This window comes from Pseudonaja textilis, chromosome 3 (genome assembly GCF_049901715.1).
Source record: "Pseudonaja textilis isolate UNSWEBS1 chromosome 3, rPseTex1.2, whole genome shotgun sequence".
NCBI classification, from domain to species: domain Eukaryota; kingdom Metazoa; phylum Chordata; class Lepidosauria; order Squamata; family Elapidae; genus Pseudonaja; species Pseudonaja textilis.
Window position 1 is genome coordinate 43,420,269 of NC_141992.1, and position 27,156 is coordinate 43,447,424.

General features: G+C 35.8%; 1 protein-coding gene across 6 annotated transcripts in view; it reads right to left on the bottom strand.

Moving 5' to 3' along the window:
* Positions 1 to 2,033: 2,033 nt before the first annotated feature.
* SRGAP2 (SLIT-ROBO Rho GTPase activating protein 2) overlaps positions 2,034 to 27,156 on the bottom strand; it is a 243,082-nt gene continuing 217,959 nt past the window's right edge. For 4 of the 6 annotated variants that reach the window (XM_026715646.2, XM_026715644.2, XM_026715645.2 and 1 more), the window contains exons 17-23: positions 24,395 to 24,500; positions 20,997 to 21,221; positions 15,229 to 15,308; positions 14,024 to 14,204; positions 13,559 to 13,705; positions 12,473 to 12,806; positions 2,034 to 8,309 (exon numbers count right to left, since the gene is read on the bottom strand). In XM_026715646.2, the coding sequence (XP_026571431.2) occupies positions 7,929 to 8,309; positions 12,473 to 12,806; positions 13,559 to 13,705; positions 14,024 to 14,204; positions 15,229 to 15,308; positions 20,997 to 21,221; positions 24,395 to 24,500 (1,454 nt within the window). In that variant the 3' untranslated portion in view covers positions 2,034 to 7,928. Of the gene's footprint in view, positions 8,310 to 8,855; positions 8,920 to 12,197; positions 12,265 to 12,472; positions 12,807 to 13,558; positions 13,706 to 14,023; positions 14,205 to 15,228; positions 15,309 to 20,996; positions 21,222 to 24,394; positions 24,501 to 27,156 lie in introns of all 6 variants that reach the window. The other 2 variants (XM_087929376.1, XM_087929377.1) reach the window with 2 other exon arrangements.

The following is a 27,156-nucleotide window of genomic DNA, read 5'->3' on the forward strand; positions in this document are numbered from 1 at the left end:
ATGATAATCCATTTCCTACCAATTGTGTGGGCACAAAGAGCCTCCTATCCCTTTAGGCCCTAGAAGTTGTAGTTAGAAAGGTGTTAATTGAAAAGAGATTGCTGTACCAACTGCAGATAAGTTATGCATATTGAAAGTGGTCTCTCCCTAATGTCTCTCCGTAATCATGGGAAAATATATGTGCTTTGGGGGGGAATCTATTGCAATTTTATTGGTCAATAGAAAGGCAGACACTATCACATCATTATCTCAGGACTTTAATCTCCTCCTCCAAAATATGTAAAGTTGTCTACTGATCTCCAGAAATATTTGTCTTTAATAATTAGAAATGCTGAAATGATGCCAGGTTGTTATCTCTTTCTATGACATCTCATGAGATTGGCAATTTCTTTTAAATTTTAAAATATTATTTTTTATATATAACACATGCTGAGATATAGACTTTATATGGACAGTAATTATGAAATATAGAATTCATTTATACAAAATACAATAGATTAAAAACATATTTCTAAGTTATACATGTCATAAGTACTTAAATGATAACTATAAATTGTAACTATTTTTGTGTGATGCTGTTTTTTTCCTTCATTGTACATTTTTAATTTTTTAGCACATAGTAGTTTCTATGTGTATATTTTTCTCTTTGACAGTGTATTTGTTTTTGTTTTTTTGTTATTTTAAAAGTGAGAAATAAATAAATACATAGAACACATGTTGACTTTCTGGGAGTTGACACCTATGCATTTTAAAGTTGTTGAGGTTGAGAAACACTATTGTAAAGATACCAGCAGTGAATTGGCATCATATATTCACCCTAAGGGGAAATCAAGCAGAAGATGAAATTTGTATTATATCACCTGTTTTAACAGTTAATGTTCTCCATTGGCCAAGGGTGCAGCGGTAGTTTGTTTGACCATTATGGCCAATCATTACATAGAAGTTATGCTCTGTGCTATTAGGTCTTGTATTTCCAGCTCTTCTTTGTCTTGGAGGACTACGTAGGAAAACTAGGGCAAAAGACTGGGAATTAGCACCCCCAAACAAGAAACTTAAAAACAGGTCCTCTTGGATTCGTGAGTCTTGGCCAATGAGCTGGTGGCAAATATGACCAGGAGGGCCTTTGACCAACTTTGTGTTCTGCACTAGCTGTCCCCATTCCTGGATGGTGAGGCTCTGCCAGTTACTCTTTGAAGGGACCAATATGAGCCTTTTCTGCCGCAGCACCTACCCTTTGGGACATCATCCCTCTTGAGGTGAGGCTACCCTCAAACTTTATGGCTTTCCAGAAAGCTTAAAAAAAAAAATTCCCCCATCAAACCGTAGGATCTTCTGGTACCAGGGAGCCCACACAATGGCTTCATCATGCATAACATTCTGATTCTGACCCTCTCACAATCTTGGTTTTAGCAATTAGTTTGAATTGGTTTTTATTTGGTTGAAAATGTACAAGAGGGAGCAATTACCAAAATTTGTGAAGTGCAGTGTGGCTTTATGCCAGGATGTATGCAAAGCAGATTCTTGTCTTTAACGGCTTATGAAGAAATGTATGAATATAACAAGGGAAGTGTAATAATATAGTAGATCCTGCCTTCCTCTGCAATGCGGAAAAAGCCACCAAGTTGTTCTATATTTATATTCCCCTCAGAATTAAAACCACTGAGAAACAGTGTCCTTTCCAATTTAGATTGCAGGAAGAATATGGCCTATTTCAGCAATCCTTCTGTATGTAATTCAGAACTAAGAAGGCTGGCATGTGAAGGGGAAAAAGTAGGCTATTACACCCTACTTTCTTATCAGTATGGAATTGATGGGTCTGTAGTAGTTGAATACTATTTTGAAATAACTGTGAATAAACTCATCTAGGGACTTTAACCCAGTTAAATGTATCAAAGTGTTTGCATATTAAAATATTTGTTTCTTCTTCCTTCGCCTTTCCATTTTGTCATTTTTAAAATAAAAAAACACTTTCCACACAGAACATTTTACAAATTGCTCATATTTCCAGTAATACGGATTTCAAAACAGAAATCTTCTGTGCTTACAATATTTTATTTCCATGATAAAAAAAATTGGTAGATTTGGCACAGTTTGCAGGGACCTACTTAGAATATAGTGGCAATTCTCACCAACACACAGCTTACTCTCTGTATCTTTTGCAGAAATTAGACATCACACAATTTTATCTGTAGGCCACCACTTCCACCATACCCAACATTTATTTCTCCAAAACTATTGCTAATGACGACAAAGATTAGTTTTACTTCAGGAAGGATTTAACAGTTCCAACACGTTTACTCTTCTAATACTGTACCAAAAGAAAGAAGAGATGTACCTCCAATATTGTACATAATAGTATATACAAAGTACAAGTTTCTTGTTTTGCTTTTTGATTTGACAGGAAAATATATACACCGCATGGAGAGATTGGTGTAGAAGATAAAGAACAATTGAAAATTGCTTTTAAAATAAAAATATTTCATTTCAAACCCATTACAGCTGCAATTAATTAAAAATGCACTGTGTGGACTCAGGCCTGACTTCACAGGATTAGATTTTAACACAAAAACTGAAAATTGCTTCACTGTGCAACTGAACTGTGTTACATACAGTAGAATAAAGACAGCACTGCCCTTCTTTTTCAAATACGTTTACTTCAGCATTTGCTGGGTTTTGGCTACATGGATTTCAGTCTGTCTTTTCTGTTACCTGTTTGTATTTTAAATATATTGCTCTAACATTTTGGCACTCACAGAGCCCAATCCATGAAGCTCTCTGTGGGCAGATTACTCCCTCCTACTTTCAGAGACAGAGTGATTAAGCAGCAAAAGTCCTTTAAAAAATTATTAGAATGCTGCTACAGTAATGAAGATAATTTTCACTTCACTTGTTTAGAAGCAAAAATGGCCCAAAAGATACATATACATATATATAGATATATATTTAAATATACAATCTGTTCTTGCAGTGTTAAATTGTTTTAAAAAACTATCTCAAAAGTTTAAATATTTTTCCACCCCATGCTTGCATGATCACCTCAGATGGAAACATTGATTAAATATTTTTTCCTTTCCATTTAAAAGCAAGTGAATTGGAAGAGTTGTTAATATTTTTAAAAGCAGCTACTGCTCATGCATAGTTATTTGTGTGCTACACAGCAGAGAAAAGGTAGGCTGTTTCTCCATGCCTTGTGCAGTCTGAACATGATTTCAGATTGGCTGAGGTTGGAAACATTTCTGAGAACTGTAAAGCTGTAAGCAATATAGAATGCTTGCTGTGAATAAAATGTATTAGTATTCACCAGTTGTGGGAGATTATTCAGCACCATGTTCATGCCAACACTGGGAAAATAACTCCCCAAATGCATTGTCTCTCTGAGAAATTACAGCCTAAGCCCACTGCTTAATATTTCATAAATTGAAAATCTGACTGAAGGCTCATATTCAGAACATCTAGCTGCTTTTCTTCCTGTTTCTTAATTTTTTTAAAATTCAACTTCTGGAGTTACTTAAAGCCATCTTAAACTTGTACATTGCTTTCTAGAACAGGTTCAGTGGAAATCAGTTTTAGCCCTGAAAAGTTTTCAATCCTGTGGGGCTATGGGCCATCTAGAAATGTGCTTAGAAATAAGCAAATTGGCTGTTAAGGAGTTTGCATGCATCTATTATGCTCAGATGCTTTCTGGAATCAAGAACAAATCAGAACTTGGAAACTGGTGGCTTTACAATTGACTGTTTTTTATGTTATTGTCAGGCCTCAATAATCAAGCCTTTCTCTTGAAACTACTCAGAAAACTGGAGACACCCACCAAAGCAAAAGAAATATAAAAGTAGATTTTTATATTTCTGGTATAATCCTTCCTCAGCTGCCTTCTTCAGATAGCAGAGAAGAGTAGGAATGGTGATGGTAATTGAGGCTTGTCTGTCTTCCACTAAATTTTGATTAATCTAGAGGTGGCTAGCTGGGACAAGGAAGGATTAAGATCAGTTGTGAAATAAAAACTCAAGTTACAAGTTTCAAGTAGGCAAGTAAAAGTTTGTGCAGCTCTGAACTGACATGCAGTCATGATCCTGTAGGACAGGGGTGTCAAACTCAATGTCTGTGGACTAGATGCAGCCTTAGATTTGTGATTAGATTTGACCTTGGGGCCACCCCAGAAACAACGAAGAACCAGCTCGTGGTGCCTCTGCCAGTGAAAACGTAATCTAGGAGGCCCACATACAGCTACCCAAGCTCCATTTTCGGCCGTGACAGCCTCCTGCACCCCTTTGCCAGCAAAAACAGAGATCAGAAACCTCCCTTTTTTGCTGGCAGAGGATTGCAGAAGGCAGTCATAGCCAAAAATGGAGCCTGGGCAGGCCGCATGAGGCCTCCCCGAGCTCCGTTTTCACTGCCAAAGGGCTGCAGGAGGCCATCATGGCCGAAAAGAGCCTCGACAAGTAACATTGAGCTGGCCACGCCCACTCTGGCCATGTCCATCCCAACCACATACACCCCGGCCCCGAGGTGAAACACAACTCTGATGCGGCCCTCAATTAAATTGAGTTTGACATCCCGTTGTAGGAAATATCAGTTAGTCAAGAATTATTCTAGGGGCTTATTATAAGTTGCCTATTCTTGAAGGGTCAAAACTGAAAAAGTTCCTGCTTTGCCTGCTCTACTCTCCATGTCAAGGGCAAGTCTATTACCTTAATAGAACAATATTTAAATGAAGAATTGTAGAGTAGTAAGAAAAACTATGATGGTTCATGCTCACAGAAACCCCCATTTTCCAGGCTTTTTCACAATATGAGTAGCAAAAAGAGTATTATTTTATTGTTCAGAATTCTGCTCAGAAAACTAACAGCTAGCTGTCTTTCTTTCAAATGTCTGCTTAGATTACTTTCATATGTTTATCAGGTGATACTTTCATAGAAGACACTACTTAAAAATCATGGTTCCAGTTATCAATATTTGGCTTTAAAATCCAGGAAGATTTTAACTAAAAAAAGCACAAAACTATGGGTAAGATTCCAGTTCCATAAAACAGTTTACGGGCAACTTGTGTTGCAAAAACTGGATAATCCTATGTTTACTTTGCAGGAAATGCTATTAAGTTTGATGGGAGTTGTTTTCTAATTTTACCTGAATTTGGCTACAAAATATGATAAATGCAATGCATTTGTAGACATCTTATACTGAGAATGATTTATTACATGTTACACAGATTTATTACAGTAGCTAAAGAGAGTTATTAATACGTCTAGTCATAAAAATTTCTGTATCACTGCTTAATTTAGATTACATTGCTTATGGCATGACTTTGTTCATAGTAGCAGCCAAAAACAATCAAAAGTTCTTGGCTGAAAGTTCTGTACTTCATCTGTTCCTGCTGGTAAAAGACCTTCCAGATATAAGTTGCCATTATATATATTGATGGATACTGACAAAGGAAACATTAATGTGTCATCTAATCATTTCTGGCCATTAGCACCAAAGTTAGAATTGTGCCAATTACTTTAAGAAATCTTCTCTTCTATCCTCTGAACAACACCAGTACTTTCTTCTATGTATAAGCAGAAATAGGAACTTCCAAGTATCTTAAGAATTTCACCAAAGTAGAATGATGGAAATCCATGACTATTAATTAACACAACAATCAATGAAGATTTGTCATGTCAATGTGACCCAACTTAATCATCTCTCTTTCTGCAACACTCTGCTCATCATATATCTGGGGAAAGCATTTTACATTTGAATGTGTAGCGGAGCTATTCCCATACATACAGATTTTAAAATAGGTGACTTAAATATTTATATATGCAAAATAAATCTCTGTGTACACTTAGATTCTAGTTGAGTGATACTTAGTTGTATGTAAATTGAGAATTCTGCCAGTGGAGGGTGGGGGAGGGAGGAGAGAAAACACATACCAAAAGGACAGTTAAATAGACAAAAATTGCCAACTGCTACCTGCATAAAAACATTCTTAATGCACACACACATACACACACAACCCAGTTGGGTAACTGGAATCTTTCCAGGGGAACAAAGCATGGTATAAACCTAGTAAAAAAGAAGTGTAATATACTTGAGTCATTTTGATTAGCAAGGTTGCCCATCACCTTGCAAAATGAGATATGCCTGTTCACACCATGTGCTAAGGCTTTTCATGTGGTCTTAATGAAAGGGAGACTTTCAGTAGGCATTGGGGGGTTTATTAGTATCAGTGCTCTAGGAGAGAGACATAATGGTGATCCTCCTTCTGGCCACCACAGGCAAAAAAACCCAAACAAACCCTCTGCCTTAAAAATTAGTATAATCTTTTAAAAAAAGTATTCTAAAATATCCAGTAGTTTTGCCTGAGTGAAACATAATAAGAAGGAAGGAGTTCTGACCAATCCTGAGAGTTAATTTCAGACTGAAGTACTCAAGTCTAAAAATTCAAGATGTAGAGGAAATGTGGACTCACAAAGAGGGAAAAAATGATCCCCCAAATCCATATGGTTTGATCTGAGATTGTGAGGCCTTTTACAGGCAATTAAATATCCAAGCATTTGGGGGGAGAGGAGCAAGAAAATGAAAAGAAAAGATCAGTTTAAATAATAGCCATAATCTGAAAAAAAAACCTGTCAATTTGTTCATAAAATTATTTTAAAAAATTGACTATAATCATAAGAAAAACAGGCTGGAATTGGAAACCTAAAGCATTAAACAAACACATTTCAGTTCTTTATCTCAGCATCAGTTGACAATTGGAGAAGCGGGATAAAATCCATTTTAATTCAAAATCCTTCTTTTGTTTTTAAGATGGTCCTATCTTGAATAGGAATTTATTCTCCAATAAATGAAAACCAAAGTCTTTGTCATTTGTTGGAATTTGGAACCAGTGTAATCCATCATAGAAAATATCACATTAAGCTGATACATTGGATAATCTGTGAAATACTTGAGGAAAGGGTAATCTATCCCAGAAATATGGTGCGTACTGGACCATAACCTCAAGACTGCTGGTTTTCTTAAATTTAGGCTGCCAATTATATCTCAAACACATGGCAGACTGGGTGAGAAAAACAAAATTAACTGTAATAGCTTGTTTTAAATTTTTAACATTTCTTCAGTTTGTCTGCTGGGTCCTCATGAAAAAAGGCTATTTAATTGAAATCTCATTCTGAAATATTTGGGTTTCCTTATGTTCTGGAAGCACCATGGAAATATATACAGTAAATAGAAAGTGTTTTATGTGTGTAAGATCTCATACTTTTTCTTTCTCCCATAAAATTAGCTTAACTTTAAATGAACATACATGTCTGTATATAAACATGCCTTATTAGCCCAGGACTAGGCTTTCCAGGCACATTTCATAAGGATTTTCAACCTAGGATTGAAACCACTGAACCTAGTGTTTGAGAATGGGTATGCCTGAAAAGAGACCAAAGAGAATGGAAAATTAATACATCTTGTAGCACTATTGAGGACTGAAGTCATGCGCAAAACCCACTTACCAGTGGCAACAAAAGCATCCATCAATAACAAACACCTTATTGTTTTCCCTGTAGTGGTTGAAGCAAGAAAATCCTTTCTACTAATATCCAAGTCATGTGGTCATTGAAACGTCTCCCAGCGACCAGACACTTGAACAAAGCATTGATTAGTTACCAGTAATAGGCTAATTAATTGTGCCTTTCCCTCATTGATTTCACAAGGACCTCAGGCTTTCTGTCTCAGGTTACACAGACTTTTGACACCCTATTTTAAATGCCAAGGGTGGTGTAATGCGAGGCTTAATTAGCTGGATCTTTCTTGGTGGGAACATTCCTGGCACCAGTAACTTATGAACTAATCTTTAGTAGAAGTTCAATACTAATTAAATAGAAATTGTAAGGTCTCCTTAACAGAGTTTCCTAAGCTGAAACAAAAATTCTGTATTCACAGTAGGCTTTTCAGTTTTACACAGTACAAGACTTGTCAGTAGACTGTTGAGAAGCTGAGGCAACTGCAGCGCTTGAGGAGTTTGTTTTGGGGAAAACTGCTGGCTTTGGCCTAGTGGCTGGAGGTTTGACCTGGGCAGCCATTTTGACAGATTTTGCTGGCCTGAAGGCACAGGGAATGTCGCTTGCTGTGCTGGCACTCCGCTGAAAGGCTGGTTCTGGGTCCTTGAGGATTTGAGTATGCAAAGGGCTGGAAGGCTCAGAGGTGGGTGCAACTACAGGGGACATTTTTAATGGCTCCAGCGTATCAAGAACAACATCTGGTGTGTGTTTCACATTGCTTTGCCTTTCCAGCTCCCGCAACTCATTCAGAGCAGAATTCATAGTAGCTTCGATATCCTGCAAAAAAGAAAAAAAAAGTTGGATGTGACAACTAGAAGCTGGGTTGACCAATTGTCAATAGTGAATAGGAAATATGAAGCAAAATGGACAGTGGTAGACGCAAAGGCATGGAAGGACTTGGAGCCAATATTAATCCCCTTGGCAAGACTAGTATCATCCTTGCCTTGAAACTAGAATACTGCTAATAATATCTAAAAACCTGTCCTTAGGGTTTTAGATGGTAGACAGCTTAGTTGGCCATGCAAGTTTTCGTATAATTTGTGTAAGTGAGCTGTAGATATTTTCTTTGAACTTCATTAACATTCTCAGTCTCCTTTTTAATCCTTCAAACTAAAATTCAGAAAACCAGTGAATTCCATGGTTTTACTCTGATTCTAAATGATGGTTTTTAAATGGAAGCTTTTTTTAAAAAAAGCTTTTAATTAGTAAAACTACAGCAGCAAAAAATCTTGAACAGATTATAACAGAAGTCAAAAGGGCATACTGATCTATATTTTCCTCAAATCGGTTTCCTCAGTCTATAGAAAAGGAGAAATTACCCACATTTTGAGTATTTTTTATCCATTCCTTTGGTATACCAAGCTGAACCTTGAGAGTGCTGAGATTCCTGAAAAGAATGGAAACATGCTTAGCTGCATGCTAGCTTCATGGTTAATGAGTGGTATTCCACTTTGCATCTGAAGCATGGCATATCTCAGCATCTCCTCATTGATGCTACATATTTTATGGCATTTTAAACATCCATAAGCTCTGGAGATGTATGAAAAATGTTGCTCACATGATACTTGTCTCTTTATGTGTTAATGCAAGAAATAATGCAGAGACAAGTAGGGAAATGTGTCAGGCAAATCTCTTCTCTTGTTTTAGTTTTAAGTCCGCAAATTTACTTAGCATTTCAGCTATGCATGTGGACTTGCCTGGCATAATAGATTTTTGGACAGCTGAAATGATTTAACATTTCCATGACTCACAGTTTGGCTACAACATTGTAAATTTCCTCATAGATATTTTAAAGGCACTAGGGGAGGTAAATCAGTCCAGGAGGAGAAAGAGGAGGAAGCAAAGACAGTAACCCAATGCCTCTGATTGCAGTCTGAAAAGATTTTAAAGCTAAATACAGATCTTGGAGAGATAGTGATGTCAGATGAAAGATGAGTATTTGAAATCAGACCTGGGAGGATATGAAAGGACAGCTATAATTTAATGTAACCTTTTTTAGTTTTATTGATCAGATTCCCTTATGGAAACAATGAATTACATTTTGGCAGAAAGAGGAGAGAGGATAAAAGCAGATTTTAATTGAAAGCAAAAATATATAAACCATTAAAAACTTTGTAAAGAGATATCAAGGCAAAAATATCCAAGTATATGGAAAGGATAAAACATATTTGTGAAGAAGAGAACCATAACAGATATTAACAATTAGACTACAGAACAGGAAATAAAGAAGTTGACTCTTGCCCAAGCTGGTAAAAACCAAGCCATAACATCTACCTATTTGCTGGCCAAAATCATAGAACTGGAAATGATGTTAATATTAATTTAAGACTGCAATTACATGTTTTTGAAATAAGTAATATAATACATGATTAGTATATGGTTATATTCCAATTGTCATCTGCTTATATCTTTTGCTAATTTTCAACATGTCAACACAACTTGAAAAGAATAACAAGTAAGAATTTCTTATATTTAGATTCTATCCTTTGAGAGTGGCATAAGACTCTACTTGAGTGGCTGCATCTTGCTACTCTCAAAAATTGTTAAGCAAGGTCAGAACTGGTTAGTATGAGAGACATCAAGAAAAACCCCATGGTTGTTGGCTATATTGGGAAGTTGGGAAAAAAGGTACTGTAATGGTAGGCCACTTTTATACTGTTGCAAAGAAATTATGAATGTCCCTCAGAAATTTGCTCAAAGCCTGCAAAATTAGGCAGGAAAAACACACGAAATAGTAGGAGTTAAAGGCTGTGGCTTAGCCAATTAAATATAAGTACTGCTGCTATCCCAAAACCTCCTTTTCTGTGTGCTGCCTTTTAGAATATGACATTATGACTTTCCCCCTCAATTCCAGTATAATTCAGTTTTGGAATGGATTGCTTTGCATTGCAATATTCTCATGTTTTTTGTTTTTTGTTACAAACCGATCACATATTGAAAAAGGAAAAACTGGCCAAAAATCCAAGCATAACTGAAGAAGAAACAGTAATGAAAAAATACTCTCTATGTGTAGTACAATATTGGTAAACTTAGCTGCGCTGTTGTTTATGGATACTGGAAGTTTTTAAAAAATTCCATCTGCTTTAGTATTGCTCATTTCTAATGTCTTTAAAATGTGGGCAGAGCTGCTGAAAAGAACTAATTGAACAAAACTGGATACAAGACCCTCCTGATGAACTTAAGATTTTTATAGTATGTTTATATTGGCTTGTATCTCATGCTGGACTATTTTAACCAGAATGCTGGACTATTGACCTTTTATGAAAGCAATACATCAATAGTGAAGAGAAGGAGAGCCCCATGTTTGTGCACGTTTTAAATCTGGCTTCACCATCCAGCTTGGGAGAAAGTTCCAGCTAAGAGACAAGGTATTTTCCTGTGTGGGCTTGGTTTAAATGTCTCAGCATCCATATCCGGTCACAGCTGTGTATACACACATGCAGAGAATACCAGCCCATATTTCTGCCAACAGAAACAAAGTGAGCCGCTTTGTTCAAAGGACAGCTTCTTATCACAGACAGACACTTGAGAAAGCAAAAAGGAAAAAAAAAGTCCTAAAAAAAACAAGGCAGGTGGCTGTTCTTCTAGACGTCTTCTCTTGTGACTCTTCAACATCTAACCGGCCAAGCACACACAAAACTGACTACAGTTTGAAAACAATGATGAAGAAAGCCTTGCTTTTCTAACATTTTGTGCTCAGAGATTCAAACGCTATTGGTAGAAAAGATGCTGGAATCTTATTATCATTAAGAAGTGGCTCAGATTCCATAAGGTTCTTGCAAATATTTTCCCAGATGATTTATGAGAAGTAAAATGACATAGTAAAGCTTTATGAATAATAACAGTGATCAGAAAGCCATAGATTGAAGAAATAAATCAAATTTCAATTCAAATAGTTATTCTACAAAATAAGAGGAGCTATACTGGTGAGAGTGATTAGGATGCTACTATGGAGTTCATTCCCTTACTGCTGGTCTCATTAGGACCTCACTTTATTAGCTGCAGAAAACTAGAGAAGGGATGTAAAAATTTTCAGATCTATTTACAGTTCATTTTATTAAGCTAGGTTATATAAGTGATAAGAGATGATCTTTGATTATATAGGATAAAATCCAGTTAAAAAGCATACACTGTGTAAAATGTAAGATTTGCTGAATCTGTTTATAGGTAACTACAGTTCCATGATGTTAAATATTTGAACGATGTAAGGAGAAAGAACTGATTTTCTATTTACAGTGCTACTTTAGTTAAAGGGAACATGAAAATCTGGCCAGTTCCCTCAACCGTATTGACTATGAAAACTTTTTCTGTTATATTACATATAATAGAGAACATATATTTTTAGCATTTGGGTTTACCTCCAGAAACAGAATAAGCTTCTCCCAAAGTTTAGGAAGTTACAAAGTTCTCAATAAAATATGTATGTCTGTATTTAATGGAGATGCTTTTCAGCTCACGATATGGTTCTTTTCCAGCCTCCTTGAATCTGTGAATATTGATCCTACACAGACAAAATGTAGTAATTGTTTCATGCTTTTGGGACTGATTAAACATGCAGCAATCACAAACTGAGCTGATGTTTTAGAAGTGAAAAACAGACTTTCAATTTTTTAAAAAACTGTAAAATATTCAGATTTGAATTTGAAATTCAAAATCAAAGGTTACCTCATAATTCAAAACTTGACTTGTTTTGATCACCTCTAAGGGGACGTTTCCTGATCTGAAGCAAATACTGAAGCAAAATATACATTATTGACATCAAATAATACTTGTTGCCCACATCAAAATATTCAGAGAATATCTGGAAAATATTTTGAGTATTCTATGAATGTAATGAATATCAACATCAAACTCACCAAAGAGATTTTAAAATGATTGCAGGAAATGAAAGGATCGATTTGGTATTCTTTTAAGATCACCCTGGCCTAGAATTTCATTACCTGTGCAATGACTTCAGGATCCATGGGTCGGTGGTTATTAAAGCTCTTTGACCTTCCTGCAGTCACGTTCTTCCGGATATGGGGGCTATCTATTCTGTTCTTTAGAGAGGCATGCCGACTGAGAGAATTGAGGCTCCCATGGCCACTGATAGAGCATGCATCTGGGATTGGTACATCCTTTGGGAGGCTTTGGCTCATAATGGGTTGTGAGGAAGGACGAGGACTGGCTATAGCTCCAGATGGTGTGGGTTCCCCCAGTGAGCTGGGTAATCCATGGCTGTCACTCTGACGGAATGCTCTTCGTATACTCCCTGACTCAGGCTTCTTTCTTTGTCTGTCATTATAAAAGCAATAAAAATGCATTTTTCAAACAACATGGGTAGAAATAACTTCTGGACAAAGGCAATTTCAGAAATGAAAGAAAGTTGTTCAATGAGCATTCTGCAGAAAACTACCACTTTACTTTAGTTGTTAACACTAGTGAACAATACCTTTCAAAATCTTTGCTTTTCAAACACCTGTTTCACATTGAAACTCAGACATTTTAAATGGATGGAGTATATTTCATTCGCAGAACAGGTTGTGCGTGCAACTTTTGCATATCCATATTACGTTGCACACAGTAAGAAACAGACACTTTATCTAACCCAAACTTGATTTTTATATTTCAGGATTTAAATAAAAAGCAATATTAAATAGGAACTGCTATATCATATAATCATGTGAACTACCCTATGTGGAGCCCTTATAATAAATAAATCAAATAAATAAAAGATTTTATGGTTCTGTACATGTGATTTTACAGAAGCTTATCACCCTGGGAAAGTTATATAAATGGGAACAAAAGAGCACAGGCCATGAAGAAAATAAGGTGAGTCCTTCTTTGTTTGACACTGATGGGAGAACACAGAATCAAGCGGTGCTAAAAGGTATATCCTAAATACTTGAAAAATTAATAAGTCTCATCAACATTATAGATTTGGAGATCATAATAGCACGTGACTATTTTCACTTCACAAGAAATAGTACTTTCTTCCTAGCCAATGGACCATTTTTATGCTAGAAAGAAATGCTGATAGGGCTTACTTATTGATATTTGCAAGATAAATGTCAGCCACGTGGCTGCCGCTTGGACAATTTGAACCAGCTCTGGCTGTCACTTTTTCTTCAGGTGGCTCGGAATTTATTTCTACTTCAGATTTTGGGCTTGATCTTTCAGACATCCCATCCTCACTAGGAAAGAAAAAACATACAACAACTCTATGTTATATCCTTAAGCTGCATTATTAGGGTATAAAACATAGGTGCCATGGACATTTTATCAACACAATTCTTTTACCCCCTTGCTTAAAGGGATCTTCCATGGAATAGCCAAAAAGCAGTTTGCAAAACTATTGAGGAAGATTTTATTGATGTTCAAAAACATAAAACATAGAACATTTCAGAACACTCTACATGAACAAATGAAAAACATTTCAATGAATCATCTTCAGAAATAATGTTAAATTGATTCCTGCTTTTCTAAACACACAACTGTAAGAAATAACATACGTGTCCTGGACAACAATGTACTGATGAGGGATCAAACCGTCAATGCCGTTGTGACGGCCTTCCCACCAGTCGTCGGAAGCCCGGTGATAAAGCAGGAGAGAAGCTCCCTTTTTGAAGGACAGCTCGCGTGCAGTTCTGCCCGAATAGTCAAATTTGGCTATTGCTTCAATGGGTTCACATTCTAGAACAAAATGAGAAAATTTGAATTTGTATCCTGTGTGTGTGTGTGTGTGTATACATGCATGCGCAGGTTTATACACAATGTCCTACAGGCTCCATATAAAGACATTAACAGAAGCACAATTTTATAACCCAGTGATCATTTTATAATCAACTAAGTATCATCAACCTTAAACAAAGGGAAAGGTAATGTAAACAAACAAAATGAATATTAGCAGCTAACAGAATGACATCAGATTTTGAGAGCAAGTACAGGAAAGGTAATGCATGTCATCCCTTCTCCCCGCTTTTTTTAGCACCTTCCTAGTGTCCTTTCCCACCAGCCACCAAATTTCCCAAACTTAGCAGCACCTTCTCTTCCTTCTATTTTCTCAAATACTGCTTCCATCAATGTGCTGGTTTATGCTCCCACTCCTTATTGCAATGATCTAAGGAGTATGGAACAGACTCTCAGTGTAACAATGGTCCATCAGCCCATCTATCCCTAAAGTCTTGAAGTGTTTCCCTTTCTTTCCTTTTCATATGCATCTGCCAATATCCTTGGCTTTTCCTCTTCTTACCCTCCTGAACAATTTGTTTGCTGCCTATAACTAGAACAAAACACTTTTCATTTTGTCCCATCACATCCAAACTGTCTGTTTTGATTCAGGTGCAAACCATCCCAAAACAGTTGTTCCATACACAAAACAATTTGTGCACAGAATGTTCTGCACATCTTTAACTAAAACACTTATAAATTTAATACTGATGTCCGGTGTGTTAAATGTTTGTTGCCATCAGATAAAATGTGTGAATCTAAAAATATGTGCTAATTGCCCAATAGCAGTGGAAGGAAAATAACATTATTGCAAAAGGAATATAATGGAATCAATTTCTCTTACAGCTTATTTTTCAGAATTCACAATGATGTTTTTCAAGTTTTGTGCAATACCCACAACAATGTTCTTCCAAGATGATATTTCAATGTTTCATTCCAAATATGTGAAAAAACGGGACTGTGAAAGAATCTGTCAGACACAACTTACCATCATCACTTGTATGGTGTTCAATAGTTATATCCTGAGTGGCATCTTCTGTGGAGGCAGTCTCTCCATGAGGACTTTCACTGCAGAAGAAAGAAATGCACAGAAGGTTAGTTTATGGCTGCCATCTTTGTCGTAACCACAATAATTAAAATGGTATGTGTCACCTTTTCACCTAACAGTATCTTATCTTTATTTAATTCAGTTTTGAAAAGCACTGTTGGAATAAAGCTGTGTATTATCATGTACTTCAAACTAAATATGCTGATAGTTGACTGACTGATCATTTTTCTCTTTGATTTTATTTCTGAATGGGAAAAGAAGCTCCTTCATAACACTGGAGGATAGAGATGAAGTGCTTCAGACAGCCAGAACATACCCTTTTGTGATATCCTGAAATAAGTGAGGTAGATGGTGAAAAATATTATTTATAGTAGCAATAGTGATCACCTGAATTTCCCTTAGTCTGACCCAAATCATTGATCCACATATCTCATATGGTTATTCTTTATGCCTAATAATTTTAAATTTAAATTTAAATCTGTGGCGTATGAGCTCTGTTGGTAAATTTTACCTTCTCTAACATTTTGCTGATATAACATGTTTCAAATATGAAATGTTGAAGGCAAGAATCTTCAATTCAGTATTGCTTTATTCAGAAAAAAAATACTTGTTAAGGTTGTGATAATCCTATGAGGACTCAGCTATTTCAGGAACTGCTCTCCCATCCCCTCCTACTGAATTCCTTTTCCCTCAGACATGAAAAAAGATCTCTGTAGTTAATGGAAGGTGGTAGAGAGAAAAAGTCAAATGCAGAAGTCCCACGGCAAAATGCCACTTGAAGTTGGAGATTCCATGTTCCTTCTGTTATAATACAAAGGATTTTTCTAAAATGTATGATATTGTTAGGTTTTGTTACAACATGAAATAACTCTATTAATTAAAAAAGGGACATATATCTGTCTTGCAAGGATTTTGCTATATGGTAAATATATATTTCTTTCTGTAATATCAATGTAAGTCCAAGGGCTCACAAATAATTTGCTATGGAAAGGCAAGTAAATACTTCAACTATGTTGCCTCACATATCAATCTCTCTTCCCAAAATCATAATAATAATAAAAATGTGTTTTCAAACCCCCTGGTATATATGTATGTGTATATGTGTGTGTGGTTGTTTATATTTTGCATTGCTTAACGGCCCTCTCTCTCAGAATAGCTTTCGTCTTCTATTTTTCAGCTGACTATTTTAAAAAAAAGTTCTAAAATCACATGTGAATATACAGTGTGCTTGGTGCAATTTTGAAAAAGAGAGGTTGAAAGGATATTAAAAGTGTAACAGATGACATTGGTTTGATTCAAGACTCTGAGGCAGAAAACCAAATCAGAACCAAAGACTGTCATTTTCCAAACTGTGGTGGTGGATTAGATATTATCAGGGTCAAAGCTCTGGAGATCAGTGTTTCTGATTCAACTGAGCAGACAAAGGCAGATGTCCTGAATCTTTTTCAGTACATAAAGGAAGGGGCTGATTTCTCCTATCTTAGTATTAAGGGGGGGTGGGGAGAAAGCTTGTTAATTGATCATAAGATAACAAAGACCAGCCCTTTTCCATTGTGCAAAGTCCCGTTTTTCTTGTGATTGACTCACATGCAAGCATGAGACTTTCTTGTTTAGGCAATTATGAAGATGGGGAGGCTTAGGCATTCCTCCCACATTTCATTTCAACTTCCTTCTCTTTGTGAAGGAGCTCATTTGTCTTGTTCTAGTAAGAAATAGGGGCAGAAGCATATACTATGATGAATGTTTGTATCTGCAGAGGAAAAGAAAGACAGGACTCTGATATGGGAATGTTTCTGTCTGTCGGCACGATTCCTACTGTGGAACAGATCAGCTTTATATTTTCCAAGGATAAACAGAAAGAAGAATGTGACAACAACTGATATTTTTAAAAATCTCAATAAATAGGAGATATAAGTTCATGATCTAGTATCAAAATACATTTTTATCCCTTGTGCAAATGTTAAAGTTGTTAAGGTCACTCAATTCCAAGAAGACTTTGTGTGGTCTAGAATAAGTCCAATGCATACATTAAAAACACATTAAAAACCACATAATTGCCCAAACCAATTCCTCCCTTCATTTTTTAAAAAAGCTAAATGGATATAATATCTTAAAGCTCCCCAAATCTTATGACCAATATATCCTATAATCTTGCTAAAATCAAGCTTATTTTCTCTGTTTAAAAGGTTTAAAAGGCAAGGCTGCTTAGAGTTGATTGATTGGAGTGGCCTTTTAAGTATTATAACAATAATAAGAAAAGAATGAGATTTTGCAATATTTTAGGCATCCATTTTGCCTCTTTGCTGAGGAAATAAAAAATATCGGTCTCCATACTCTATTCTGGGGGACATCATGTACCTTGGGAGTAAAAGAAAAACCAAAAGAGCTCATCCTTCATACCATCATTATAAACTGATTTTTTTTCAATTAACAACTTAACAACATACTTCCTACTGTACTGTAACACATTTTTGTTAGCTCTTTTTAATAAAAGTGTATTTATTAGCATTTGCACACAAATTTAATGAAGTTTACTTGAAATTACTCAATAGAAACTCACAAGTTTCTAAACCGAATTGTTACATTATGTATTAAATTATGTTTCTATATTTTCCAAGGCAGAATATAATATATAAAACTAATGACTGATTAGTTTTCTATATTATATTTAGCATAAAATTTCATAATTAATTTTAAATAAAGTATATAATTAAAATGTAATTACATGCAGTGGAGAAAAAAATTACACCTCAAGTTGACATTTTACTGAGAAATGGTCCCTTTCTCTAAAAATATATTTTCTTTCTTACATGATTTATATGCTGATATGGAAGAATAACAAATAGAAATTACAAGTGGAAAAATATGGGGTTTTTTGTTTAAAGCAAATTTGTTTAGCTGTTACCAGACTCCTGCTGCAAGACTATGATATCCAAGCAGTGTTATAATTATGAGGCATCACAGATGGTGACCAGTTACTAAAGTTGATAATTCTCCAAACTCAATTACTTTGTACAGAAGAAATATCCTTAATTTCTTAATCTTTGAAGAAAGAGTTGTAGAATGTAGAATGTGTTCATATGTTTAAGCTTCCTTCTAGGAATATAGTAGTCTTTCTTCTCATCTTAAAGTTGTGTTGGGTAACTGCACACTTGTATCCATGGACATTACAACTTCCACAGAGACTAAACCCACCATTTTCACAAGATTTTCAGAATCAAAACATTACAATTTGTTCCATAAATATTGAGTAAGTGCATAAAGTTGCCATGTTTATGGATATATGTGGTACCTGGGGAAAAACTGTGATATTATTACCACCCTCCAAGTGAAAGAAACTAATGCTATATAATCTAAAATGCAGGAAAAAGACAAAAATGCAGTATGAAAAGGCCCTTCATAATCAGAGTTAAAATACTGCTTGTGAACTGGCTTCATTTAGCTGTCTATCTTCATTAACTACTTTTTGTGTATCTAGCTTAAGAAAGTTTTGATAAAGAATTTGCTCAAACTTTGCATTTTTCACTTAGGGATCGTATATATATTTGTTTTTAATCAGTTAAAATTGGTTGATTTAATACATTATGAATTCAGCAAACTAAAGGCATCTCTAGAAATACTCCTTGCTGCTCTTTCTGAACTTTCCCTTGCCAATAGAAAAGATTAGACACCAAACCTCAGGTTCTACCCTATTTCTTAATCTTCTTACCATATGGGAAAAAATAAACATAGAAAATTAGAAGATCTCTCTTGCTTCAAGAGCATATCAAACCTGATAGTGTCAGCTGGATGCTTTGGTCTACTTAACAATTCAGCATATATTGTAGAGGCAAAAGAATTAGAGCCCCCAAATGGTAACCCGCTGTGAGTGCTAATCACTGCAAGGTTTAGGGAAGACTAAAGTAATTCAGAATCCACAAATGCATCAGCAGCAAAATAATTGTAGGTGGCCTGGGAGAAAGAGAATACATGTTTCATCAGCAAGTAGGGGAGAAGTGAAAAGTTTGTTTTAGCTCCTTGAAATAATTCCTCATGCATTTGGCAGCCATTAAGTCTCACTGCAAGAAGATGGTTCTTGTTTAACATTAACTTCGTGGTCCCAAGAAGCAAATTGCTTCTCAAGAACTCCTTGATCTACTTTTGAAAAAGAGCTATTCAGGGAAGATCCCACAATGATTTGGACTTGTGATTTATCCAGTTCTGAGATATTAAGATTCAGTGCCTCATTTCTTTCTCATAGCTATTACCTTTTTTTTTGTGGGGAGCAAACATATTGTATCCAAGATCTTACAAATGCAAATTAAGCAGAACATAAACCATGGAGAATAATGGAAATTAAATTGCTTTTGAAACTACCATTTAGAGAGACTCAGCTTGCAAAAAACACACAAAAATATTAAATATTTTATATTGGCCTCCAATTATTTTTTCCAAAAATGTATTTTATTTTCTTAATATAGTATATACAGGTAAATATCAAGCCAGAAAGAACATTACAACTAAGCAAATTTATTTACATAACATTTAGAATGTCTTGGCAAACCTCTTTGGAAGATTTAATTCTATTCCAGTGCAATGAGAAGGGTCTTCAACTGTCCATACTTATAATCTATTTACCCAAAAGAAATTTTTGAGCCAATTGTTCACAGTAGGTGTTTCTGTTTCTTTTACCGTTTATCATAATTTAGAACATTTGTTAAAACTTGAACAGCTGAAGTAGTAGAAACCCATTTTCCAGATCTTGTTTCCCTGCTGAGGATGCACGATATCCTAAAGGCTCCAAATAAAGACATTACCAGAAGCTCATTTTTATAGCTCTGTGACCCTTTTATAATCAACATAGGTACATTAATCTTTAAACAAAGGGAAAGGCAATAGAAATAAAGAAATTTAAGATTGGCAGCTAAAAGAGTGGCTCCAGCTTGGTGGAATGGGTTTCTTTTGTGGAAAATGTGAAAAAAAAATTTTTTTTTTTGCAGTCTTGGGATGGTACTTCAGCAGAAGAAAAATGAAACCAACCTAATTGATTGCCCAAAGGTGCAACTGAATCAGTTGTGGGGGGCGGGGAGGATCATTTTAAACGGTCTTCCTTTCAATGAGTGGTGTATACAATTCCTTTCCTGTTTATAACTGCAATATCTCCCTCCGCATCACCAACCCTGGTGAAAAAGGTTACTCCCGCTGAATTGTTTGCAAATGTTGGCTTCAGAACGAAGGCACAAACAGGCCTCTTATGTGTGGTAGTAGAAAGAAAATACGCTTTTCTTCCTTGTAAATGCTGCTTTGATATTCAACCAGTTTTGAGCTTTCTTGGCTCACCTGCTATCAACTTTGCTTCAGAAGGAAAGCTGCACAAGACATGCTGAGCAAAGTGATGGATGTCAATGATGGATTCAGGCAGTGTGCCGGCACAATATTTTCACAATCTGGCTATGGTAATGACCATAATATCATTAGACAGTTTCATGAACAAGTCTGACTGGATTACTTTTCTACAATATAATAATGTGTAATCATGCCAGATACCTTCTGCCGAATCCAAGAGGTCTATATTTTTAGTGTGGGAAATCTGGTTGTATTTAAGTCTCTCAACTCCAGCCATTTTGTCTTCATACAATACAGATAACAAAACAGGATAAATACTGGAATCAGCACTTTGAAGAAGCACACTGCTCCCTTCACTTCTTTCCCTTTACATCCTACCGTACCAGTAATCCTCAGTGCTTCCACCCCTGGTGTATACAGATCCCTCCAGCTCTCTTGGTCCTGGGAAGACATTCTCATGTTGTATGATTATAGTTTTGATGAGCTCATTAACATGAGCTTGGCAGGAGACCTGATCATGGCCTTCAGGCACTGACATCAGTGTGGGACCAAAGCAGATGGCTAAATTATAGGGGTCCATCATGTTCTCTTCACTGAACTGAGATAAACTGTAGGAAAAAAAAGAAAACAGAGTGGCAATAGAGAACAGCATCCCAAACTCCCTAGATATTTTCTATAATTGAAATCTGATCTAAAGTAGCAAGAGTGTCTTGAGACTACTAAACTAAAGTTACACTTAAAATCAACTACACACAGAAGATAAGAGGGAGCTTTTCTGCATTTGATACCTTATAACAAATTTAATTTTCTTTGTAAGGATGATGTTTCTCTAGCAGAAGATGTTCAGAACATTTTACAACTGTATAGCACATGGATTTCTTTAATAGTGGGAACAATTTTCGTTTTATGTTCAATTAACACAGAGAACATTTGTTAAAAGTGTATGTGTGCATCTAGCTTCATTTTAGTGCAGACTACACATTATTGCCAGCATTTTTTTGGCATTTGTTCCATGCCCCCTGCTTAGAGAACAGCTGCATCAGCCACACCTCATAAACAGCCAAGAAGCAGATGAAAGTGTGACTGAATATGATGCTGCATGGTTCACAGCACAACACTATAAGGATTCTAACACACCCCTTTGATTCCTCCCCATTTGCATCCATTCTTCACAGCCAAAATATCTTTCTTTTTCAAAGAGAACACTTCATACCAATGCTCATACCAATGCTCAACATGGAATACCAATCATATGCATTTGAAGCATTGGTCAGTGTGACACATTAAACATTTTCTGAAGGTAACAAAAAGGCTCAGAAGAACAGCTTTGCTTTAAAGGTTGGGAAAGCTTACCCCTACATCCTCCATACTGCACTACTGTCATTTATAAAATAGTGTTTTGCACTGCCCAGAACACAGTTCATTTGCTGATGTTTCACCTTTCAAACTCCAAAGAATAAAGGGAGATGCACTCTTACCCCACTCTTAAGACAGTAATCTTTGAGTCACTTGAAAGCATTTCATAACCTTTCAATAAGAACTGGGTTTGACAGCCTGAAATCAGGACTTAGCCAAGAAAAACATGTTCAGTGTAAAAAGTAATTTTACTTGAATAATTTGTCATATTTTTAACTGTAACTCTCCCTACAAAGCATGCAGAGGAAGCATTCCAGATATCCAGTACATTACTATTTATCTATCGTTAAGAATAAAATAAATTTGGCTAGCTAACAAAATTCAGCATCTAGCACTTGACCTTCAGCTTCTCCCATGTAACATTGGATAACATTCAAGCCTACTTCACTCCATGTTCTTTAATTAGAATATCTGTAGAATATTTTAAAGGCAGAATGTAGTAGTTCTTTCGGAAGAACAAAATGATTCTGCCTTCTGAAATTGAGGGGATGGACTCAGACTCAGGTCTTTTTCATGGTGACCCAATCCCTAGGGAATATACTGTCCCAATAATTGTAGCCCCCCCCCATTCCTATCTTTTGATAAAATTACAAAGATATAGATTTTTAGTGCAGCATTTGAAGTCTAAGAGCTTGCTACATGACTCATTAGTTTCATCTCTGGAGCAGGGTAAACATTAAGATTTAATAAACAATATAAACATTAGAGGATATATCTAAAAGAGAAATCCCTTAGCTGTACCCCTGGATTATATACCAGCAGCTACCTCTCATGTGTTTAAGAAAATATCTTTCCCAGCAGTTCGCTTAGCAGTATTTATTTGCTTAAAGATGAAACATCCTTTAAATTGAGATCACCTCCTGATGATTTTATAAATATATCCAAATATATCCAAGAAATACGTCTGTCTATTTTGAAGGTATTTGGTACTTTCTAATCTGGTATTTCCTAATGGTCTCCCATTCAAGGAATCCTATTTGTTTGTTTCTCCAAAACTAATCAAGATCAGTTAGATGCTGTCTTCTATCTAGGCACTGATTTATTTTCTTACACAAATTATTTCAGTAAAAGCATCTAACTTAGCTGTCTAGAAATATATAAATTCTCCAATGACAGCCTTAAAATGAACAAATAACTTGTTAAAGTATTAAATTAAAAATATTAATTAACATATTTTTTTATTTTCTCCCCTCTGCCCTTTTCAGCATGAATTACATGCTCCTAAACCATGCCATAACATGTACTGTCAATATCAACACCCCCAAAATTTGTACCAGGGCGCAAATGATAGGAAAGATAGTGACAGTATAGTGACCTATTTGGAGAAAGAGTACAGAAATTCCCTTTATGAAAACTTTTATAGAAATCATTTTAGTATATATAGTAGAGTGAGGAAGGTGCTCATCATATTTTAAGCACAAATTCCAATATTGTACCTCATTTAAATACTCATAAAAAGACAGAATAAATGCATAGAGGTATCTCCGTATAGGTGAGATATATGAAACCAACCATACAATATTCCAAATACAAAATACAGTCTACAAACAGCAGAATTGTACACATTCCCCATATATCTGGCAGAAAACTGGTTAATGGATACATACATCAGAATGTCAGCCTGCCCTTTACTCTTAAAATAAGACTCTTAGCTGTAAATGCAGAACTGAAATCACATGCATCTAGCTAGTGAAATCTCAGGAATTAAAAGGGTAACATCTTAAAGCAAGTCAAACATGGGTGTATATTTGTAGTGTCTGCAAAATTATTTTTTCCTGATCCTAGTACTAGAAGGAAAATACTTGCTATAAGATGACCTTTCTAACTAAGCAGGATATAAAATTCTGATGCAACTTCTGGGAATGGTTTAACACACCACAACAGTGAAATGGTCATTATGCTTTTCTATATATTACATTTTCTAATATTCATATTGTTCAGTTCCTGAGGCCAATTAAATGGGAAATTTTGGAATTCAACAAAACAATTCTAAGGGACCATATTTATGATAGTTAACTTTTCAGATTATCTTGCAGCCCTATAAAAGAGGATTTTAATGCACCTTAAGTATTGGTAGAAAGGATTTTAGGGGAAACTTATAAAAAAATCCTTAATTCAAAGAAGAAGAAAAAATGATAATAAAACCATCAGCAGGAAGTTGAGCGAATTCTTTCACAATGAAGATCTTCAAGCTGAGGAAGAACAACTTTCGGTTAGAGGGGCTTTAGCTATGAACTTCATGCAAGAAATAGGTGTGAGATTAGACCCCCCCACCCACCCAATTGTCTTTCAACTTTAAGGTTCTAATATTTTCCTCCAAAATATCTATGTAACAGCTACAATAGACAATTACTTGAACACTTACTGGCTGAGGAATGTGAAGAGGTATCTCATTACAATCAATGTGGTTTTAGGCAATGTCAGCAGGATTTTTCGGATGTGCAGAGCTCTCTCTTGCAGGTTGTCCATTGCTAAAGAAAAAGAGAACAACTGCATGGACATTTGTTCAGACCATATGATAAAACTGAATAACTTAGTCACATTTTAGTTTACTACTCTAAGTTCTGGTTGACATATTCAGAGGTATGAGAATAATCTGATTTTTAAATGTTTTTATGTTTGAACGTGTGTAAATATTATTTTATCACACGCTGAGGCATTGAGAATTCACAGCATAGCAGAAGTGTTATAGATACAGTTGGGGTGGTGGTTTGTTTTTTTTTTTGCATCTTAGCAATGTGATTATGAAGGTTAAAAAAAAGAGACTTACCCTAGATAACCCATTTCATTCAGGATCCTCTGTAGCTGCCAGGCCACCACCTTTTTTACAACCCTCCCTAAGAATGGAAGGTTGGAAACTGGATGAAAATTGTCCAGGCAGGTGGTATCCAACTATGTTTTCTTTTAAGGAAGGAGTAAACCAGTGATTGCTTAAACACATCCTGAAATGTTCCCTCCTCTAGTGATGCATTGATCATTGCCTGGACCCATCCCCTAGTCACTATCCTGGAAGCTTTCACTATCCAGGAGGAACAAGGATCTAATTGACAGCATCAAGGGCCCTGTCCAGTTCATCAGGGCCAATTGGATCAAACTGTTTCCAGATAACAAAGCAAGACCTCTCCCTGGGAATGTCACACAGACTATCTCCACGTATGGGGTCCAATGAATGCGAGCGACTTTGTCCATCAGGTGCTGAACTCTGCCTGGCCAGATCCTGACTTTAAAGGGAATTCAACAAGTTTAACTGGTGCAGGGCAGAATGTGGTTGCCCCAATGATATTGTTGAGGTTGAATGCTACACAATGCCAACTGCACCGAGCCTACTTTAATGTGGTGATTTAAATTTTAAAACTAATATTTGGAAGCAAATTATATGATGTAATCCCTACCTCCTTATCAGCCTGTCTGTTCTTTAAGGAGATCAACAGAAAATTCCTGTTACATGTCTGCTTGCTGAAAGCAATAAGAATTGTAGGTACAAGGAAAGAACTTCTGCAATGGCTCCTACATCTCAAGAATGCATTGCCAGGAATGTCTGACATAGGCTTTTTGAAATACATCAAAGAACCATTTGTTTTTGGTGGCTTTTCTTGAATTTTTATTGGATTGCCCAATGCATTATATGATTTCTGATGGTATTTGGGGAGTGGGGATATTTCTTTTTACTCAGCACCATTATTTTCATTACTGTTTAACTTTGAAGTGTCTTTTATTTATTTTGGAGAGTTCTTTGCTTCTGCTCTTATCCTTAATGGTAGTCTATAAGTATTTTTCAAATAGAAAAATAAATATAAAATGCAAAATATGGTTGAACGATATCATCTGTATGTAACCCCTCCTTCATTCCTTCCCTTATGGGCACCTGCCCTCCTCCACCAGGCTTCACATCCAAGCAGAATGCTTATTTATTGTTACATTTGTTTATTATTAATTTTAAGGAACAAGCTGCAATGCCTCATTTCCCAAAATGTTTTGGAACTCTGTATATGCTGTAGAAACAGGTTTTGGGGAGAAGTTGATTAGGATTGACAGCCTACTGCTTTCTATGGAAATATGTCAACCAGAACAGGGGAACGGGAAAGATAAAAGATAAAAATGAATCACCAGTCTCAATTTGCTATTAATGAAGCAATGCAATCACTTTTTAAATTCTTACCATCTAGAATGTTAAAGTTGCTTAAAATATGGAATGCTATGTAATTTAAAATCAGAGAACTCTCTTCAATATCACCCCCAATTCAAATCAAAGCTAACAGGCTTTCTTGAAAATTTGCTTGGTCCTCTTTAAAGTACTATAATGAGATAAGAGAATAATCTTGAGGAACAGGAAGAGCTGCAATCCAGAAAAAAGTCAGAAATCTGAATCCAAAACAGGAATGTAATTTGAGGAAGTCCCTCAAACTCAACCCTCCCCAAACCTTCTCCTTATTCAGTAACCACAATTCATTTGTTAAATAAAAAAAAATGGTTGCGAAGCAAATACATGAGAGAGAGAGGGAGAGAGGGAGGGGGAGGCGGAGAGGGAGGGAGAGGGAGAGAGAGGGGGTGGGAGAGAGAGAGATGCTGCCAAAAAACAGTGGCTGTTGCCGTTTTGTTCAGGTAAAGTTCTCATAAAAGCTACATCAGCATTGGTCTCCCTCTGGCATGCCGTTGTGAGGGGCACACATTTGGATGTTAAGTGCCTATGTTGGTCAGAAAAGGATTTTTTTAAAAAAATACTGTGTTTGCAAATGGTCACTAAAGGAAGCCACTAAACAGTGAGTATAGTTCTCTTGAAAATAAAGGCAGAAAGAGGAAAGGCACTTTCAGACTTGCAAGATTCTGATACAATAATCTTATAATAAAAGTAGCATTATAAATTTGAACTCCCGGTCTGGACTCCCTTGAAGGGCTGACAGTTGCTATTTTCTCTTCAATCAATTCCATCAATTAATGTAAAGCCAACTATAAAAAATAGTCAAAGCTTGTAATACATAATTTTACACTACCTTACACTACACTATCAGTCTGTTTCTAGACTGAGTTTAAAGGATTATAATCAAATTGGTAGATATTAACATCTTTGGATTAGTGTCCATTTTAGCAGAAAGTTTGACAATCTGAAATAATTACACAATAATCTTT